This window comes from Hydra vulgaris, chromosome 14, assembly GCF_038396675.1.
Source record: "Hydra vulgaris chromosome 14, alternate assembly HydraT2T_AEP".
In the NCBI taxonomy this organism is placed as follows: Eukaryota; Metazoa; Cnidaria; class Hydrozoa; order Anthoathecata; family Hydridae; genus Hydra; species Hydra vulgaris.
Window position 1 is genome coordinate 27,994,944 of NC_088933.1, and position 22,657 is coordinate 28,017,600.

General features: G+C 28.0%; 2 protein-coding genes across 2 annotated transcripts; both read left to right on the plus strand.

The window, feature by feature from the left end:
- Positions 1 to 10,781: 10,781 nt before the first annotated feature.
- LOC136091016 (zinc finger MYM-type protein 5-like) lies at positions 10,782 to 15,107 on the plus strand. The gene is made up of 2 exons (XM_065817999.1): positions 10,782 to 10,812; positions 14,428 to 15,107. The coding sequence occupies exons 1-2, from the start codon at positions 10,782 to 10,784 to the stop codon at positions 15,105 to 15,107; spliced, it is 711 nt and encodes a 236-aa protein (XP_065674071.1).
- Positions 15,108 to 15,856: 749 nt separating this feature from the next.
- LOC136091017 (uncharacterized) lies at positions 15,857 to 16,387 on the plus strand. The gene has a single exon (XM_065818000.1). It carries the CDS (start codon positions 15,857 to 15,859, stop codon positions 16,385 to 16,387), a length of 531 nt encoding a protein of 176 aa, XP_065674072.1.
- The last annotated feature ends 6,270 nt before the right edge of the window (positions 16,388 to 22,657 follow it).

A 22,657-nucleotide genomic window follows, 5' to 3' on the forward strand; every position in this document is an offset into this window, starting at 1 on the left:
TCCACTCCAGCCTTTTTTGCATCATTTTTGATGTTAGTTTAGGCTTCTTAGCTGGACGTTGTAAATGTAACTAAGATCGTGTAGGCGACGTTGAACCGCTCTCTTTGACATTTTGACTCCAGATTGGTCCAGCTTATTAGTTTTTTCATTGTTGGTGGCCTGTCTATTTTCTAGAACAATCTTGGTAAGTATTCTTTTCTCACGTGGTACTAGGATTCTCTTCTTTCCACATTTACCAACTCTCTTTGGCATCAAGTTCTCCATATTAGCCATATTATGTGTATATTTTGTACAGAAACCCGCGAAATACCACATTTTCTGGCAATTTCTCGTTGAGAAAAAATAGTATTTACTAATAGTGCTCTGATTTAAGCAATTTTTTGTGGTAACAAGTCCTTTTTTTTCCTCATAACTAAAATAAGGTATCACATTTCAGTACTACAGTTAAGAATTTGCTTTGGTATTCATAACTTTAGAAATATCAAATCAAATACAATTATTTTTACTTTAAAATAAAAAGAAATATTCAAGAAACAATATTTTTACAGATTTAAATAAATACTTTGACGATAACCTAATAAAAGAATCCAAAACTCTGGTAATAAAACTCAACAAGTGTACAACAAAAAGATTATAATTAAGATGACATCATACAAAATGGCTGTCAATATATAAAAAAAGTGATAATGTTGTCAGTATATAAAAAAAAGCCCTGATTTTATAAGTTAAAACTTCATTTTAAACAAAAGATAAACTTTCAATAATGAATTTTGAAATAAAAAAAAAAGCAACTTGTTTTTTAAAAATACTAAATGAAACCTTATTAATGAATACCTAAAACGTGTTGTTTTTTTTTTTAAAAAAAAAGCTAGTTAATGGAATTTACGTCAGTAAAATATATAGAATACTTAAAAAAAAAATTAAACAGCAACAATAATATTTAAAAAGAAAGCACCTCAAAAATAAAATAACAGCAAAGGTAATTAATATTAAACAAAAGACAACCCAATAAAAATAATGGACAAAAATAATTTTTTTCTCCGTTTAAAAAGAGAAAAACTTTTTTCGAATTCACCTTATTTGAAAAACTTTGTAGAACCCGTAAATCTCAACCAATTTAACCAATTCTGTAACTAAATGGTAATGAGCTCCAAGAAATAAATAAATGAGCTTTTCTTGAATATTTTTTAATATTATTTTTAGAAACAATAATAAGAATCGAAAATTACAAAAAAAAATAGCCCCAAGTGAAACTGGAACCATAATAAAATTGCTTAACTATCAAGACAAAATATTCATTCTGATATTTTTATTAAAGAAGATATTATTTCAGAAACAATGATTTTTATTTTTATTTTATTTTTTTACATTTTGGTCGTATTTCAATTATATATTGCCAAAAATTAAAATTATAAACTTTCACAACTTTTTGATAAACGATATAAAAAATAAAAAACAAAGTATCTGGAAGAAGATTAAAGTTTCTTGTCGTCAGAACCTTAAATAAGTTCAAACAAGTATTTAACAAAGGTATTAAACTTCTACAAAGTATATAACCAAAAGAGAGATCACGGGGATCTACTCACCAATATTTTATAATAACGTATACGTACCAAAATATAATAAAATGTTAAGTAAAAAGTACAACAACCAACAAAATAAGTAAGAATAAACTTTATATAAATGTAAATAAAGGCAAAGTTATTAATTCATATTCATATTATAATATAATAAGGAACTTAATAGCAGTACTCATTCGAGCGTGTTTGACACAGTACTCTTGGCAGCCATTGCAACCGAGGTAATAGCGAGAAAGAGTCGCCGCACTTTTTTTTATAAACAAAGTCAACGAAAGTGTATGCAAATATTTAACTTACGTAAACTTAAAATTATGTAATGCTAAAACATACTAAAACATATATCAAGCTTTGTAGTTTTACTTTCACTTGAAAATTGGACTGCGGCAACATCTTCTTAAGATTTGATCAGTAGCACTTATTTCCGTTTTATAAAGTCATTATTTATTACATACTTTTAAAACTTTCATTTATTCATTCATCATTTCATTTATGCTAACCACGAGCGGTTAGCACGCTGAGTTTCTAATGCGGAAGCCCTGGTTCGATTCCTACTACTCGCGAGTTTTTTTTAAATCTGTTTCGATTTTTCTAAAATACAAAATTAAACACTTTTGAAAAAAGAAGTTTGTTTTGAAAGAAAGAAAGTTGTTTTGTTTTACATTTTAAATGACAACAACAACAAAAAAAGGTAAGCTGATGATTTGAACTTGCCACGCGGCGACGTTAACTTTTTTATAACAGTAAGGGGGTTTAATAAATATATTTTTATTAAAAACATAATTGAAAATTCTAATTTTATATTTGAAGTAAGGTATTTTATTAAATTTAAGATTTTTAAAAGTTTTTACAGCTATTTTACCACGCCCCCGTTAATCATTCTAAACCGAGTGCCCAACAATGACAGAATTTTGATAACCATTAAAAGGGTCAGGGTAACAACATCAGTTTTTGCCATGTCTAATAACATTTGTCCAACAAGATCTGTAAATATAATGAGGTATAATAACATCTGTCCAACAGCATCTGAAGTTTCATTGATGTCTAATAACATCTGTACAACAACATCTAAAATTTTATTGGTGTCTAATAACATCTGTGTAAAAATTAAATAAATATTACAGATGTAGTTACATCTTTTAAATTATCAAAGTGTAATAATATATGTGCAACTACATCTGTAGATTTTAAGATGAAGCTATTTTTAAGATGAATTAACTAATAATGCATTATTTTAACCAGATGTTATTACAAATCGAAATTTATTCAGATGTAACTACATCTGGAAAAAAAATTAACTAATAATGCATTATTTTAATCAGATGTAATATATTACATATAGTATTTTTTTTAGATGTGATTATATCTGGAAAAAAATATTAACTAACGATGCATTATTTTAACCAGATGTAGTTACATTTAAAATTTTTTTCAGATGTAACTACATCGGAGAAAATTCTTTCAGATGTTATTAGACTTGGAGAAAAATTACCAGATATGGTTAAATCTTTTTAAAGTTGTTCAAATGACGTGTTTGTTCAATAGACATACAATTGAAAACTATTGAAAAATGTTATTTTTTGTTAATTTGGTAATAAATATGTAACTAAAGAATATCTTTTATTTCACAAAGCTATTAGGCATTTTTTTGAAACCACAATCCGTAATAATTTGTATTTTATCTATGTGAACGAAACTCTATACAAATATCTTTATTATAATTATGAGCAGCCGTGGCGCAGTGGTAGCGCATTTGCCTCACCAACGTGAGATCCGTGGTTCAAACTCCACCTCTGAGCAAGTTTTGCGACATCGTTGGGAAGGAGGAGCGAACTTCCTATTAAATGCTCTTCCGCAGTGCTCTGTGATAAGACCCTACGGACTTCTTACTTGAAAATTTCTTTGCGGCAATATCTCCTTAATTTTGATTTATAGCATTAACCGGGTTTTCATTCATTTAAAACAAACATGACATCCATTTAAAATAACCATGACATATTCGTTTATAACAACCATGAAACATCGTGACAATCAAATAAAACAATCGTGATTTTTTAAAACATTCAACGCATGCGAATTCTCAACATTCTGCATTATTCGAAAAAAAAGGCTTTATTTATATATTTATATAATATCATGTAAATTTATTATTAATAATATTACATTAATTTATTTTAATTAATTTAAATGGATGCAAAACCCGGTAAGTAAGGCTTACACACATTTAAAATTATAATAAATTTCATTAAATTAATATAATATTAATAAAAATAAATTTATATAATATTAAATAAATAAATATATAAATAAAACCATTTTTTTTTTGAATATGGGATGTTAAGATTGCGCATGCGTTAAATGTTTTTATAGAAAATCAAGATTGTTTTAAATGAATGTCATGGTTGTTTTAAATGGATGTCATGTTTGTTTTAAATGGATGCAAAACCCGGTATATGCTTTATGTTTTATAAGGTTTAATAAGTCTTTTGTTTATTAAACTGTTAAAAGATGATACAGCATCCCAAAGTGGTTGAAGTGCTTCGCATGGGTTTAAATCCTGTTGCTTACACACTAAATTTTGATGTTTAAAATCTTTTTTTAATTTTCTAGAATACAAGTAAAACATTTTCAAAGGCCTTTAGATACTATATGCATAACATATTAAAAGTTATTATAACTACAACAAACGAAACAGAGCGAGTTTTTTTAAAAAGCTCTTTAAAATCTCTAAAAACATCAAAAAGTTTTTAAAAAATTTCTAAAAACATGGAAATACTGTTGGAAATTTGTTGCGCATAATATGCGCGTTTATGACATTATGTCACGATAGATGTACTTATGTTATTAAAATGCTTACGTAATTAGTCTGTGCGTTTAGTACACATTAAAGAGACAACTTACTTATAGATAGTAGATTTCATATGCAAACTTTAATTTTCTTCAAAATTAACGGGGCAAGAGTCCTAACAAGCTGCAGATGGTCTAAAAAAAAAGTAAATAGAAACTTATTAAAGAAAAAAATAATAAGGTCTGTCCCCGTTTTTTTTTTTAATTTTCTTATAGAAGTTTACAATAAGTTTACAATAAAGTATTGAACATTAATCGTTAACTCAAAATAAAGATTTTTATACTTTGCCCCTTTTTAAAAATTTTAAAAATAAAGCGAAATTATTAAAGTGGTCGGTGTGGAATACCATAACCAGTATCATACGGGCCCTGGTAAGTCCGTTATTCCACGTATTTAAGTCTATTTCCTCATGTTTTTTGAAGCTTTTTATACCGATGGTAATTAGTTAACATATTTCAAGCGGGTATTCTAAATAATATTTAGACAGGTACTAATATCCAATCCATTGATAAATAGCGATTCACGAAACGGCTACCGAAACGTTTAAACGTTTAAAAGTTAATTATAATAGAATGTTTTTTATTTCAAATCTTTAAAAAGGAAACAATAAGTTTTTCTATATTGTCACTGAAACCACAAAACCTCGTATGTAATTTTTTAGTAATTTTGATGATAAGTGGTTTTGCTTTCATATTCATAGCCAATCCAACTAAATGTTTTTGTCACATGACAAATTGAGACCATCTCAATGGCCAAACTGTTACAAAGTTTTGCAAGTACATGTATACCACTTTATAGAAACGTTTTGCATCATAAACAGTAATAGGTCAAATGTGGCTGTTACGAGGTTTTGCAGTTTCAGTGACGACATGTATTTAATTATTTTTTTACTACTTACTAAAAACTATCGAAGTAAGGATAAGCATAGAAAAGGTTGGTGTGGAATAGATTTATTAAGACCCGTATTTTCCGTACAGCTAGTTATTAATAATAACATAATATGTCATCTAATGAAATTAGGGGTTTTAATTTACTTTCAAAAAGGCGAAAAGTAATGGGTAGTTCAAAGTCAAAATTCGACAATTTTATTCCAAAGGTGTGGTACCCGATAGGCAATACAAAATTGATTAAAGTTCGTTTGGCATAAAGGTTTTAAACTTTTTTTAAGTTTAAAAAATCAGTATTTCTCAAATTATATTTGTTGATAGGATTCGGAGTATAAATATCTTTAAAGACAGATAGGCCCAACTCATTTTTCCACATGTATACAAAGCATAAAACATTATACATATTTAGCTCATATATATTTTAAAATTCTTATTTCAATAAAATAATGTTTTGCGTGAGAAAAGCGATTTGCAAAGCAGATTAAACGGATAGCATGTTTTTGACGGCGATAAAGACCTTACTTTTTTCTGTACCACCCAAGACAATATTAGCATAACTTAGATAACTGTTTATAAATGAATAACAAAGTTTGACTAAAATTTTCTTATTGAGGTAGGTTTATGCTTTATATAAAACTCCTATGTTTTTTGAAATTTTAGTGCTTATGTAGTCGATATGGCGATTCCAAGTGTTGTTTTCATCAAGATAAACACCTAAAAATTTTGTTACGGAATCCCTTTTTATTTCAACTTGATCGATAAAAATTTACGTAAGTTTAATGGCAACAACCGCTTTTTGGAAAGCGAATGGAATAACTTTGTTTTATTAGTGTTTAGAGTTAACTTATTACACTTAGACCAACTCGATAGATGTCTAAATTCTTTGCTCATTGTTTTAAATAGTTCAAAGATGTCGCTGTTAAATAGGAATAAGTTATTATCATTTGAAAACATAATACTTGTAAGTTTAGAGGCTTTATTTAAATCATTAATACAAATTAGGAAAAGAAGTGGCCCAAAAATGGAATCTTGTGCGACTCCACATGAGATAGAAAAACAAGTGGTGTTCCGTCATTACTCGGAACAAATTGTTTACGATTTGACAAATAACTTTCAAACCATTTTAAAACTTTATTTTTTATTTCATAGTGTTTAAGTTTATAGATTAAAACTTGGTTATCAACTGTATCAAAAGCTTTTGATAGGTCAATAAAAAGTCCTAACAAATATTGTGAATCACATGTTCAGAGTATATAAATATTTTCATAAAACCGATTTGATAAATGTAAAGTAATTTGTTCTCTGTTACATATAATTCTTTCTAGAATTTTTGAAAATGTGGAAAGAAGAGAAATAGGGCAATAGTTATTAATAATTGATTTGTCCCCGTCTTTGAAAATAGAAGTAATTTTAGCAATTTTTAATTGTTCGGGGAATACACTTTGATGAATAGAAGCTCTAAAAAGAACAATTTTTAGCTGTTCAAAACAATCTATAATAACGCTTCTATTTATTTGATCTGATCCAATTGCTTTATTTTTTTTTAATGATTCGAAGGCTCTTTCAAACTCTTCAAACAATAATTCAGAAGACAACTCAATTGAACCAATCCAATTACCCATGGGTACAAGAAAATTGGTAAATGAAGATTTGGTTTCAGGGATTTGTTTGGACAGTGTTGAACCTATATCGATAAAAAGTTTGTAAAATTCTTGAGCAATAGTTTTAAATTCATATAAACTTTTGTTATCGACTTTAACCATTTGTGGCAGAAAACCTAAACATGATTTTTTTTTTCCAATAATTTCTTTCATTATTTGCCATGTGCGTTTTGTATCATTTTTAAATGTATTTAGTAATTAGGAGTAATTTTTTTTTTTTAAGATTTTGCGAATTTTTTTAAATAGATTTTTGTCCTTGTTTCTAGAAACTTTTTCACTTGTAGGTGTTTTTGTTTAAAAAAAATTTATATATAGTTTTTCTTTAATCTTGGACGATTTTTTGAACCCTTTGGAAATCCAGGGTGTATTGCAACTCTTAGTTGTTATTTTATTTTCAACCATTGGGAAATTAGCATCGTATACAGAAAAAAATGTTTTGAAAAAATATTTATTAGCATTATCATTAAAATTAATGTTATTCCAGTGCAGTAATGATAGTTGATTTTTAAATAACTTAAGATTGGCCTCATTATAAATGCATTTTCGAATTACTTTTTGTGTGGTTATAGTTTTTTCAGAGTTTGTATTAGGAATATAGGGAAATGATCTGATATATTGGTTCGCAAAATACCTACTTTTAAACCATTATTGAAAATATCTGAAATTATTATATTATCTATTAGAGTTGCTGGGTTAAAAACATTGAACCCGTTTCAAAAATAGCATCCTAAAAAGTTAAACATTTTTAACTTTAAGATTATCATTATAAAGAAAACAATTCATGCTTAAATCTTCAATTATAAAGTTTTGCTTTTTTCAACTGCACCTCTTTTAATGATTCGTTATAAAAACATGATAAGGTTTTTACAACCGTCAGGTTGCCGATAATAACAGCCTAGTAATTCTTTTTTTTTTTATTGTTAGTAATTTCAATAGTTACATTTTCTTTTTCGCAGTTAGAAACGCTAAAATCATTTCTAAAACAATGCTCATAATTTTCGTAAGCATAAATTAAAACCATCGCCGCGCTTATTTGTTTTCCACTCTCAACGCGGTTAATGCATGGAAAATACACGAATTTTGCGTTTTTATAATAATGTTATGTTTCGCTGCATTTTTTTAACCCGAATAAATTTTAGAAAAAAAAGTTTTTTTTTCTCCTAGCGCTTTAGTTTGTCTAAAATCAAACAAAGTTAAATTTTTTTTTAATTATTCAAGTTTAGATATAAAATTTTGCTTTATAGTTGATGGACCATATCTTGGTATAAAATAGTGCTGCTCTCAATGAAGATAAAACATTATACTGAGAAAACAACTTTTTCAAACAAGTTTTAAGTTATATGTTTAATTTCTAACCAGTCATATGTCTGCAAACGTATTAAAGGTCAAAAAAAATTAGTTATTTCAAGTTTAAAGTCTGTTTTTTCCATTTTATATGAAAGTTTTTATTAGTATGAGTGTGAAGAACACACAAATTGACATACGACTAGTTAGACTTTTAAAGTTAAACCTCTTAAGGTTTATTTAAAAGTCTAAGCTCAAAATTCAAACATTACTGTGATATAAGCCATCCCTGTTTTATAATGCCATAAAACTATTCAACTAAAATTCCGGTCTTTAAATTATCATAGATTAATATATATTTTTTATTTGAATATATATATTTTTTATTTTTTTGTAGAAAATATATATACATATTTTCATACTCCATCGCAAAAGATATGTTAAGTTTTAAACAATATATAAAGATATTGTTTAAACTTAACATATCTTTTAAAACTTAACATATCATATTGTTTAAAAACAAATGTTGCAGACCGGAAAAAAATATGTTTGTTATCACCGAGAACAAACAAGACAAAAAAGTTTAAGACTTGCATTAACGGCGTTGAGTTCCATTGAAATTATATTCAAATGGTAGATGACAAATTAGTTCTTCAAAATAAGTCCAAGTTTCCGTTAACAAATTATATTAAAAACGTGTTCAGTTTCTTTTAATAAGTTTAAAAGTTTTTCGAAATTTTAAATTTTAATAATATTTGAAAACTTTATAAATTTGATTACTATTTTTTTCACTCTCATTTTTAATAAGAAAACCTTTTAGTTGGCTAGGAAAGTAATATGAACGATCTGAAAAATTGTTGTGAGAAAATTTTTTACCGGAGTCTAAGTTTTCATTTGAGTAATTCGTTTTTTCAAATTTAAATACACGAGATTCAAAGTTTTTATTTGTAGCCATGATTATTATATTTTATTTAAGGTATCTTTTTAAGAATGCCCATAAAATTATTGGTTAAAGTTGCTTTTAAAAAAATTTTTAATATAAACAATTTTGTCATATCTAACCGAAACACTTTCACCTTTCAATCGGCTTTCTTTTACTTTAGCAAACAATTTTTTTTTCAAATAGCGACGGTTTCTCGAAAAAAGTCTTCATTAACAAACGTATTCGTGCCTTTGAGTCAAAACGAATCCTATCCATTAATTTAACCATAAAATATGAAAATTTACAATAATATTTTATAAACTCACATAAATAAGGTTAGGTGTCACTCATATAGCTAAAAACTAGTCAATGGAGTCGCACCTAAAAAAAACATAACAAAACACACAAAAAAATAAAACACAGAAAGAATTATAAATAAAAAAAAAAAAATTGAAAAAAAAAAAAAAAAGAAAGAAAGGAAAATAAAGCACTAATAAATAAAGATGATATTAATAATTGCAATAATAATATAATAAAAATAATAGTATTAATAATGTGAATACAAAAACAAATAGTAACTATATCATGATAACTTTACTAAAAATTATAACTGATGATAAAAACAATGGTAAAAATAGTTATAGTAAAGTTTATAACTATGACAGTGATTAATAAAATAAACATAACAATTGCAAAAATTAGGACAATAATCATAAAACTATTACTACAATTTTATCATTATAAATAATATTAATAAGATTTAAAAACAAAGATAAATTAATGATAATAGTAATATTAGTAGAGTTAAAAAAGACAGTATAAAATAAAAATAATAATAGTTTTATAAATACATTAATTTAAAAAAAATAATAATAATAAAAGATAAAATTCATTAAATGTATACTCAATATATATTCATTAAATAAATAATCAGATAATATTCTTTAAATATAAACTCAATATATTCTCAGATAATTCTAATATATTCTCAGATAATATTCATTAAATATATACTCAAATAAAAATTTCTTAATTTGGTTTTGATTTAGAAGAAGAATGTTGGTAATAATAGGGTATTTAGTTAAAATCTTTTTTTTTATAAATAGTATTATTTGGTTCCAGTAGAAATACATTGATGTTTTATAGAGCGCTTGCCGTATTTAATAGTGTTGAAAAAGTGTGCAAGTTAAAACTTTCAGTATTTCGCGTGTAATATTTGTGTGTGTCACTTGTTTTAATAAAAAAATTATTGAAGGAATTTGGTAGTTTATTTTGAAGAAAATCAAACACAAAGAAACAATTATAAAGCTTTACAAGATCTTGAAATTTTAGAACTTTGAATTCAGAAAGCCTATTTTCGATATTAGATTGTAAGGAAGAAAATGTCATAATTTTTAAGGAAGTGCGTTTTAAACTGTTTTTACGATGTAATAGAAAACTATCTTTTTGACCCCAAACAGTACAACAATAACTTAGATGTGAGGAGAACAAGGAATAGTAAATTGATGTTAAAACATGTTGGGAAACATAGTGTCGTATTAATGACAGCATACTATTGACACGTGGGAGTTTTTTTATTTAATTGAATTTGTTGATAGTACCATGGTAGGTTTTTGTCAAGAAATAGGCCGAGGTATTTTACATATTTAGATGGGAAAAGTCTTTTACCATTAATTCTAATTTTCACATTATTATTATCAATAATTTTTTTTGGAGGGTGAAAAATAATAAATTCAGTTTTAATAATATTTAGGGAAAGACGGTTACTATTTAACCAATGACAAAAATGATGGAGATCTGAATTAACTTTTTTACAAAGCTCCGCGAGTGATTTATTTATGCATAGAAGATTAGTGTCTCAGCGAAATGATGAACAATCGAATTATTTATAGAGTGAGGCAGATCGTTAATATATATTAAAAACAGTAAAGGTCCTAGAACAGAACCCTGTGGGACACCATACTTAGTAATCCTTCAATATTCTTACTTTGTCTCGGTATTTCTGAAAATTTAGTGTTATAGTCCTTGGTCGTCCATCGTTTTTTCGTCAAGTGCGGTGAGCTCTCTCAATTTCGACATCTTTTAGTCCAACTTTTTCGGAGAAGAATGTTTGGACTTTTTTTTCGGTATCCCCTCCCCCCTCCCCCATATTCTTTATCCTTTTCGTAAATTTCATTAATCCCAAGATTCGGCGTGATCAATCACGTGATCAATCTTCTAGGTTTCTTTGTTTTTCTTTTAATACATTATCTATTTTTGTATGTTCAATTTTTTTATCTAGATATTTGTTGTGAATAATTTTTTTTTCGTCGATAAGTCCTTCATTAAAATAAAGGCTTACCTTTATATCTTCTAATTTTTTGTTAATTTATTTATGTTAATTGCATTTCCATCAATATTTTTCTCTACCTTTTCAAATCTATCATTTGTTATTTTGATGTCAGCGCCAATAATATCGAGAACTGCTTTTTCTTGCTTTTGAAACATTTCTTCCGTTTCCTTTTTAAATTCTTTGAACATTTCTTTTATAAGTTTCTTTATTTCTGGAAGTGTTACAGCCGTATTACTCGATTATTAAGTTAATACATTTTCTTAAGGATATACGTCTTTATTTTTAATAATTAACAAGTTATTGTATTATATTGAGCGTAATGCAGTAAAATATGCCGGTAACAGAACGACAAACTAAAAGTGAAAAATTTTGATCTAAATTCTTTCTTTCATTTTGTTTTTATTCTTAAAAATGGAGGAAAGTTTTGATTTTTAATTTTCTTGTGAAAGTGTTAGTGATATTGACATCAAAACAAATTGTTTAGACAAATTAAATTTCTATTTAGTACGCAAATCAATAATCTTAAAAAAAAGAAAAAGGTATTTTAAATATATATTAGCAACATTCTAAGCTTTGATAAAATTTTTGAAAATTTAGAATTTTTCTTGTATGAAATGAAACATGATTTTTAGCTTTGTTTGTCTTACAGAAATATGGTGTAAATGCGATTAGCAAAGTTCATTTTGATTTTATTAACTACATCTTGGTTTAGTTAATTACGCATAAACTGCGTGAAAATTAGGATAGCGGAGGCGTAAGCATATTTTGTCCACAATTCAATAAGCTTTATCCACGTAATGATCTTATTAATGAAACGGATTGTAAGTCATTATACATTGAACTTGTTAAAAAACGTAATCGTACTATTATAGAAAAACGATAGTTTAAAAAATTTTTAAACTTACTCTTAACAAAAGTCAATAAAAAACGGAAGCATGGTTACTAAAAAAATAGTAGAAAATCAAAATAGTTTCTTTCTAAATATCGGCTTTAACTTAGTGAAGAGTGGAACACCATGATATATTCGTTAACTCCATTTTCGTGTACTTGATCGAGGTTTTGTAACTGAATGACAATACCATTTGTAACGTGTATAGAGGTTCCGTTTAAAGTTTCGAAATTTATGTCGTTGTTGTCCCAAACAAAGGTAAAAAATTTTGAGGGCTGGAGAACAGAAGGGCAAAACCTTTTTAAAATTTGATTTTGTGCAACAGATGTTTCTAAATAGTTTACTTCATCAAAGGAAATTCCATGTCCTTATTTACTTAGCCATTTCACCAACTCTTTTGATCCAGTTTTTTATTTGGTACTTTACCCTAGTAACACGTGTTTAGAGCATCCATGATGGCCGTTTGTTACGTTATAAATTACATCTTCACAAAGAGAGTTTGTTTTGACAACTCCTTTTTTACTAAATTTAGCACAAAATAGAACTTTTGCAAAAAAGTTGGCGAAGAAGAGGTGGAATTTCAGTCTTAACTCTTAATAACTCGTTTTTATTAGGAGGTCATTCAAAGTATGTTTTATTTCATAGACAAAACCTCACTGCGAATCTCTTGTACGTCATGATCGATAAGCTGTTCAATCGGTTTTGGATTATTCTTTTTTTCCAGATTCTCAATCTTTTTTGAAAAACCTCAATGATTTTCCTCTTATCAATGGTATTGATGTATAAGAAAGTCTTTAAAATTGATGTATAAAATAGTCTTATTTTGGTGACCACAACTGAACAGACCCGTCAAATTCTTCTATTCAACTATAGCATCAATTCAACAAAAGCATCGTACAAAGTCATTCTCTCTGAAATCTTTGTTCTGTTTGTGCAGTATTTTCGTAAAATTCAAATCGCTTGCTTGTATGAATAATCTCTAAATTGTCTAATGCGTGTATCATATAGTCGTTTTTTTAGTAAACAATTTTTGAAAAGTAAATTTTTAACGCAAACGAAGAACGGGAACAAATTTTTTTTTTTAGATTTATTAAATTACTACTACTTTAATTTTGATACAATATTAAAAACAATTATAAATAAATTTGTTTTTTTAATAAGATTTGTGAAATTTTGATTACATAGAGTTTAGTAATTATATTTAAAATAACTAATTTTACAAATTGATAACCCCCTTTCAATAATTTGTAAAAACTAAATTAATGCTAAATTAATGTATTCGATTTATAAACAACGATTATAAACAACGTTTATAACGATTATAAACAACGGTTTATAAACAACGATTATAAACAACGTTTTATACATTTTTACAACATTTTATACTTGAAATCTTTTCAACAAGTTGCATCTATATATGTCTCTAACTAAAGTTATAAGCAGTTTCCTAGTAGCCAGGGCCGGTTTAACCACTAGGCGAAATAGGCGGCCGTCAAGGGCGGCACTAAAACTAGCTTTATGAAAAATAAATATGTTAAAGATATTGCTAAAATCTTTTTCAAATATCTTTGAACCTTTTAAAATTTTGAATCTTTTAAATCGCGTCAAATAAAACAAAAGAATCAACTTTGATACTTTTGTTTCATTAGACGCGATTTTCTTTTTCTTTCCTTTATGCAGAAGGAAATTTTAAAGCAATTAATACAATGCAAAGTTTTCATTACTCATTATAGAAAATTTTAGCACGTTTAACTTTATTAAGAAAATTGTTTTTGCTGGCGTCTCAATTCAGAAATAGTAAGAAATTAATTTTAATTAAATATTCTATGATAGCAATTGCGAAGTAGTATAGTAACAAATTAACTGATTTATATTGTGTTTTTATACTAATAGAGAGTTATTATTTATATTTATGGACCTTTAAAAGTTTTAAAATGTATCTTTAAAATTTTTATAAAGAAGCTAAAATAATATTTTAATTTAAAAATATTAAAGATGCACGAGGTGATCATTTTTATTATTTTTAGCAGTTTCATTTGTGATTTCAATCCACGATGGCAGAAAGAAAATATTGTCTGGTGCGCAATATCGTAAACGACGGGCTGCAAATGAAGGGTTTAAAACAAAACAGGCTGGTTCTTTTTTAAAGTACCTTTGTTCACCGCAGAGAAATGAAAATGGCACAGATGAGTTAAAAAATCAAGTTGAAGCAGACAGGGAAGCCGATGAGATGACAGTATCAGAAGAGTTTGAATTACATAATATAATACACGTAGCACGCAAAGAATCTGAAGTGCATAAAATTGATAAATTCTCTGGTCTATATGCTACCTATAGTGATCCGCCTACTTGGGTCGTATTTGATGATGAAATGCGACAACTTTTGATAGAGCATGGACCAAAACAAGTTGATCAGTTTGACTTTCCTAAGGGCAGTATGCAAAGAAAATTTTCAAAAAACCATTACAACCGCCAGCTTGTCAGTGGAGATAAAGTTTGCAGACATTGGCTGCAGTATTCTGTAAGTAATGACTCTGTGTATTGCATCTGCTTCAAACTGTTTACCAGTAGCACAACAACTGCATCATCTCTTTCTTTCAATGGTTCACATGATTGGAAAAACATGTCCGCAATTCTGTCAGGGCATAAGAAAAGCAGTGAACTTGCGAATTTTCAGTCATGGAAAGAGTTTGAGCTGCGACTGTAATACAATAAAACAATTGATGCCGAACATTTGCGTCTTGTTAAAAAAGAAGAGCAGTATTGGCAGAAAATCTTCAAACGGCTAATAGCTTTAGTTAGAGTTCTTGGTATGCAAAATTTTTCTTTTCGTGGAACGCATGAGAAACTGAACACTGCTAATAACTTTGTGAAATTTGTGGAGTTTTTAGCTTTGTTTAACCCACTTATGGATGAGCATCTTCGAAAGATTAAAGAAAATGAAACAGATGTACATTACCTAGGCAAAGACATACAAAATGAATTGATTCATCTTTTATCCAATGCAAACAAACAAAAAATTCTAACATCTGCTCGTGATGCTAAGTACTCTACAATAATTATAGATTGCACACCTGATGCGGTCATGTTGAACAAATGACTATGATCATTCGCTTTTTGGATGTGATTTCAAATCCAGAAAATGGCGTTGCAGCAAAAGCATCTATAAAGGAACATTTCTTAGATTTTATGCCTCTAAAGGAGACAACTGGTGCTGGTATGGCTGAAACCATCATTAGGCAGTTAGGCAAGATGTCTTTATCTATTAAAAACTTACGCAGTCAAGGATATGACATTAGCAGAAATATGAGGAGGAAAAATAAAGGTGTCCAACAAAGAATTTTAGATATCAGTTTCCGAGCATTGTTTACACCTTGCTGTACACATACATTGAATTTGGCTGTTAACGATGCTGTTAAATAAAACTTCCCAGCGACAACGAAGTTTTAACACGACATGTTTCTAATCTTACTGTTAAACCTTACTGAAACAAGGTGGGAAAGCCGAATTGATGCTTTAAAACCTCTCCGTTATCAACTTGGTGATATCTACGATGCTCTGGCAGAGATTGCGAACGTCACAAATTTAAAAGGAGCATATGATAATTCAGCACGGGTAGGTACACGGTTTATTGCAAACGCTATTTCTAGTTTTAAATTTATCGTTTCTCTGGTTGTGTGGTACGACGTGTTGTTTGTGATCAATATGGCTAGTAAGCAATTTCATGCAAAAGAATTAGATATGCATGGCATCATAAATCTTAAAAAAATAAAGAAGTTTCTTGTAAATCGCAGAAATGAAATGGAGTTTACGAAAATACTAGCAGATGCAGTTGAAATTTCAGTCAGTTTAGAGATACCTGCACTTTTTGAACCCGAATCAACCCGTATCAGAAGAAAGAATAAACAATTTACGTATGAAGGAGATGACGAACCTATTCAAGATCCAAAAAAAATTCAAAATAAACTTTTAATTTGCTATTCTTGACACAGCAATACAATCGGTTGAATAAAGATTTACTTTTATACAAACAATAAGTTCGTTGTTTGGTTTTCTATGATGTTCACAGTTTACTGAGTGTAACTAACAAAGAAGTTATGGAACATTGCTTGAATCTTGAGAAAGCTTTGCAACATGAAGACTCCAAAGATATCGATGCAGTTGATCTATGTAGTGACCTGAAATCAATTTCAAGACGAGTTGCAAGGTGTACATTGCCACTAGATTTAATAAATTTTATATTAAAAAATAACCTAAAAGATTGTGTCTCCAACACTGTTATACCTTTAAGAATCCTCTTGATACTTCTAGTTTCCGTGGCAAGCGGTGAGCGAAGCTTCTCCAAACTCAAACTGATAAAAAAATTTTTGAGAACGTCTAATCAGCAAGAAAGACTTGCTCGATTAGCTATTCTGTCAAGTGAACATGATATTGCTAGAAACATTAACCTGACGGAACTCGTTTCTACATTTGCAAAAACAAAAGCGCGAAAAGGAAGTTTTGAAATTATTTAATTTTATATTATAAAGTTACACGAATATACGCTTCTTTATAATTACGCATGTATGTATTCTTCCGAATGTAAACACAAAGTATAATAATATAACTTAAGCATTCCTTTGTGGAAGTAAGTTGGGTAGGGGGTAGGGGCGCAGTGTGTGAGAATCGCCTAGGGCGCCAAATACTCTAGCGCCGGCTCTGCTAGTGGCACGTAAAGATTTTTAAACTTCTTAAGTTATAGGAAACAAGTCTGTACAAAAATTAGAATGTCCACTAAAAATATTTAGTTTTCCTTTTTTTTTTACATGTAGCGACCAGACTACAAACGGAGGTATTTTTTTAATTCACCTGTCATATTAATGAAAAGCAATTAGTACTTTTATGAAACAAAAATTTATTTTTCATATGCAAAAGTTTATGGTTGTTAAACTTGATGATATATAATGATCATTTATATATATTATAAAATTAAGTAAACCAAGTATACAGAGCCGTAGCTAGGCTTCCCCACACTCCCCAATTGGGTGGGGGGGGTAGCATTTTTAGGGGATATATTAATAAAAGATACAAAAAAACTTTTTTTTGTATCTTTTATTATAAAAGATACAAAAAAAAGTTTTTGAAAAAACTTTTTTTTGTAACTTTTATAATAAAAGTATTGAAATATATATTGTTACTGTTACTATTAATAAAAAAACCTGGCACTTTAATCACGATATTATCTAAATTACGCAAGCGTAAAAAAAGCAATAATATTTTTAATGCAAAAAAAAAAAAAAAAAATTGTTCAACACTCCCGAAAATTTTATTATAAAACGCAAACTTTATAAAAATCTGTCAAACCGTTAACGAGAAACCATTAAACAGCAGCCTTTTGCGTGAAGAAGTATACTTCTCTACGTCACCTATTTTATGATTATATGCGAATATATTATTGTTTGTATTTAGATTACATATTTCAAGGTTATTTATTTATAAATTATAAATCTTTTCTTGTTTTCGGCAATTCACAGCTTACCTTGGTAATAAATAATTTTATTACTATGCTATATGTTATTACTTTTGCTTTAGTACTATGAAATAAAAAGTTATTTGTTTTAATTAAATCGCATCGTTTTTAAAGAAACAAATGTAAAGGATTGGAAAACTGTAAAGCTTTACATTTGTTTATTATAAAGTCCTTATGATTATAAGGCCATAATCATATGGACTTTTATTTTGTATTTTTGAATTGATTTTTTTATTATTATGCGTTGTTAGTTTTTTATATCATAAAAAACAAACAATGAAAGAAAGTTTGCAAAAGTTTATAATTATCTTTCGTAAGTTTTTAACGATATAATTATTGGTATAAAAAAAGTGAAAAGTGACGTCACTTAGAGAAGAGAAAAAGCTGCAGCCAGGGAGGAAATCACAAAATCCAATTGTCGTTCGCGACCAAATCTCGTTAAGTATTAGAAAAATATCTCCTCAAGTTTCCTTAAAATCCTTACTTTTAGCCTCAGTTTTAATAGTGGGAACCCTGTAACTACAAGATGAAGAATGAAGAAATCTTTGAACGGACATGGCTCATAAATTCTTTGAATAGCAATAAAGTGCTTTGTTTTTGTTGCAAACTTTGGGACAACTTCACTATTTCGGAGGACTATGTTGCAAACTTTGGGACAACTTCACATATTATGGAGGACTATATTAGAAAGGGTACTGGACATTATTTCTTTCTGCAAGAAATCTTGAATTCCGAGGTTCAGACACAGCTATTGTTTTAAAGAGCTGTTGAAACTTTCTTGGGGTGTTTGAATTTCTGGCTAAGTACTCAATGAGCTTATGCAAAGAATTCAGGACAAAGGAACCAAGAAGCACTATTTGAGCAATGACGCACAGAACGAGTTAACTAGACTTTTAGCAAAGGAGATTAAATCCAAAAACCTTTCTAGGGTAAAAAAGGCAAAATACTATTCTATTATTTTAGATTGTACGCCAGACGTTTCGCACAAAGAACAAATGAAATCGCGTTATTCTGCGATCAGTAACATGTACTCCTGGAGTAGGTATCGGCATTTCCGAAAATTTCTTTGGATATCTCACAGTAAATGATACCACTGGCAAAAGGTTTTTTGATGCATTTTTAAATCAGGCAAAAAGTTGGGATTTAAATATTTTAGACTGTCGAGGTCAATCTTATGATAATGGTGCTAATATGAAAGTAAAAGTAAAAGGTGTTCAAGCTAAGTTTCTGGAACCATTCACTCAATCTTGTTATTGTCGATGGTATACTGCTATTCATCAGTGCAATTTCTTTTTTTGGTGTTCTTTCAAGGTTATATACACTCTTTTTATCGTCTCCTCCTCGATAGGAAATTTTAAAATCGTGCGTGGCAATTTCTGTCAAACCACAATCTGATACCAGATGGGAAAGTAGAGTAAACTCCGTTAAACCACTTCGCTATTATCTAAAAGAAATCTTAGAGGCGCTCGAAAGATTGGAAGAACATGCTTGGGAAAAGAGAGGTGAGGCAATAGCCACAGAAGTACAATCGCTGACGGAATATATTGTAACATAGCCTTTCTTATTATCAATCATTTTTTGGTATTACGTTTTATTTCAAATCAACAAATCAAGCGAACTTCTTCTGTCTTCTGCAACCTCTCTCGACATATTAGCTAGTGAAATAAAGTCAACAAATGCATTTCTTTATGAGTATTTCTAAAATGAATTTTCCGACGCATGTATTAAGGCATCAGAAATGTTTTTTCAATATATCAGAAAGATTTTTCCGTCAATTAATTTAATCTAATAATTAAACATTATTAGATTAAAATAATTGACCTTCGATCGTAAAACATTTTCAAATGTTAAGTAAACAGCTAGTTAAAAATAAAGTTTAACGAAAATAATGGTAGAAAAAGAAAACACAACGAAATAAATCTACAGACCAGATTATTATTATTTTTAAATCTGATGAGAAAATACCTTTTAATGATTTTAGGTGAATGTCTTTTGGGTGAATTTCTTTAAGGTGGTGCAACACCTAAAATAAAGTGGTAATTGGTTGTACCACACTGAAATAATTTTTCTTGAGTTGTTATAAGAAAAACCATCTTGCCTCATCTACCCCTAGTAGCATCATTTTCTTTGGATTTAGATAACAAAAGAGTAAAGAAAAAAGTAAGAGAAGACAAGTTTTTTAAATATAATTATTTAATATCAAATTAATTAACACATGTTTTATTAGGAAAAGTAAAAACAAATACCAAGTTGAAATTATAGTTAAATTAAACATTTTGATTATATATGGTTTACATGAACTTTTATTATTTCATTATCATTTCATTATCAAAGGCTATTATTTAAACAGATGTATTTAAGAAAAACTTATCACCGAGTCAAAATTTCAACAACTTTGCTGGATAATATTATTTCCACTTACTTGTTCAACAGTAATATAAAATTGGGAATCTTAAAAACAGATATTTCAGATCACTTTCCTATTTTTCTAACCATAAACACTGACCAACCGCCTAAACAAAAATTAAATAAAGTTATAAACCATCAATTATAAACCATCAAATATTGAGTCTTTCAAAAATCAGCTCTCGTTATTACATTAGAAACACTTAAATTTTTATGAAAACGCAAACAACCTTTATGAAAAGTTCTTTGAAACGTTCAGCTGTTTACGAATCTAATTTTCTAATTGTTACAATTACATTTAAAGCAAATATTTATTTTAATAATCCCTGGATTACCAAAGAATTCAAAAAATCATACAAAACTAAACAAAAGTTATACATAAAATATCTGAAAACAAAAACACCAGCAGGCGAAAAAATTTACAAAGATTACAAAAATCTTTTCGAAAAAACCCGAAAAAATAAAAAAAAACTTACTATTCAAAATTAATTAATAAAGTTAAAAATGACTCAAAAAGCACTTGACAAGTATTGAAAAAAATTACTGGAAAACAAAAAACATGCTCAAGCTCTTGGCCACAAATGCTTAAAGTCGATAACAATAGCTTGTATGAACCACAAATAATAGCTCATGAATTCTATAAATATTTTACTGAAATTGGATCAACTCTGTCAAGTAAAATACCAAAAACCCAAACCTCATTTTATGATTTTTTGATACCTATTGATAAAGGTATTTGCTCTGAAGAATTATCTGCCGAACTATCATTTGATGAGTTTGAAAAAGCTTTCAAATCTTTAAAAAAAACTAAAGCACCTAGTGCAGATAAAATAAACGGAAATATTGTTATAGGTTGCTACGAAAATTATAAAATATTCTTTTTAAAATTTTCAGAGCATCTATTTATTATCAAGGTATTTTTTCTGAACGTTTAAAACTTGCCAGGGTTACTCCTATCCATAAAGAAGGCGACAGATCCAATATCAGTAATTATCGTCCCATATCTGTTCTTTCTATATTTTCTAAAATTTTAGTCTTTTGAAAAATCTCAATATACGCTAGGTGTTTTTGTGTTATTGACCTATCAAAAGCTCTAGATACGGTCGATCATCGCATTTTAATCCAAAAAATTAAACATGGTTTAAACAATACAATCTTAAAATGATTTGAAAGCTATTTAACAAATCGATAACAACTTGTGTATAGTAATGATGGTCAGCAAAGTGAACCCCTGAGAATAGAACAAGGTTCTATTTTCAGACCACTACTATTTTTAATCTATGTAAACGACTTAAACAAAGCTTCCAAATTAAAAAGTATAATGTTTGCAGATGATACTAACTCTTTCTTATCCCATACTGATATTTATGAACTCTTTTCAACTACAAAAAAAGAACTCAATCACATTTCTAATTGGTTCAAAGCTAATAAATTAACTTTAGATATTAACAAAACAAAATGGATTATCTTTCACTCCTGCGCAAAAAAACGTTTTTTACCAAGTAATATGCTTCAAATTTATATTGATGAAACTATAATAAAAAGAGATACTGTTTTAAAATTCTTAGGTGTTTATCTTGATGAGAATATTACTTGGAGAAAACATATTGATCATGTAAGCACAAAAATTTCCAAAAATATTGGCATTTTATACAAAGCTCGAAATTATCTAAACAAAAAAACTTAACCCAACTCTATTATTCATTTATACACAATTATATAAATTATGCAATCATCGCCTGGGGAAGTACGGATAAAAGAAAATTACAGATTATCGCCGTCAAAATTACAGGATATCGCCGTCAAAAACATGCAATCCGCGTAGTTAGTTATGCGGATCGCTTTTCACATTCAAAATATTATTTTGATTATATGAAGGTTCTAGATGTTTATAAACTGAACATATTTAATGTTTTATGTTTTACTATTATATTAAAAAGCGATTTATCTTTATTTGTTTTTAACGACCTTTTTTCTTTAAAACCAATAAATAAATACACATTAAGAAATAATAGTTTTTTAAATGAACTTTTTTGTAGAACTAAGTTCAATCAATTGTATTGCATATTGTGCAGCCCATATTTGGAATAAAATAGTATTACCAAAATTGATATTTCTATTATTCTTCTTGTTTTTAAAATTAGGTTAAAAAATTAAGAATTTATCAACTTTTTTGTTTGTTTGTTTTTTCATTATTTCAGTTATGGTGTTTCCTCTAATCTTAAAAGTTATTGGTGAAATCTTCAACATTTTACTTAACTATTAATGAGTTGTTATTTATTTTACTTTTAATTAAATTAGTTTTAAAATATACATATATAAAACGGTTTTTTTAATTTAAG

Excerpts from the sequence above, each read along its gene's own strand:
- LOC136091016 (XM_065817999.1), top strand. The coding sequence starts at position 10,782 with ATGGTAGGTTTTTGTCAAGAAATAGGCCGAG. Across the intron at positions 10,813-14,427 it reads TTGTCAAGAAATAGGCCGAG|CAGTTTCATTTGTGATTTCA; the intron begins GTATTTTACATA and ends TATTATTTTTAG.
- LOC136091017 (XM_065818000.1), top strand. The coding sequence starts at position 15,857 with ATGTTTCTAATCTTACTGTTAAACCTTACTGAAACAAGGTGGGAAAGC.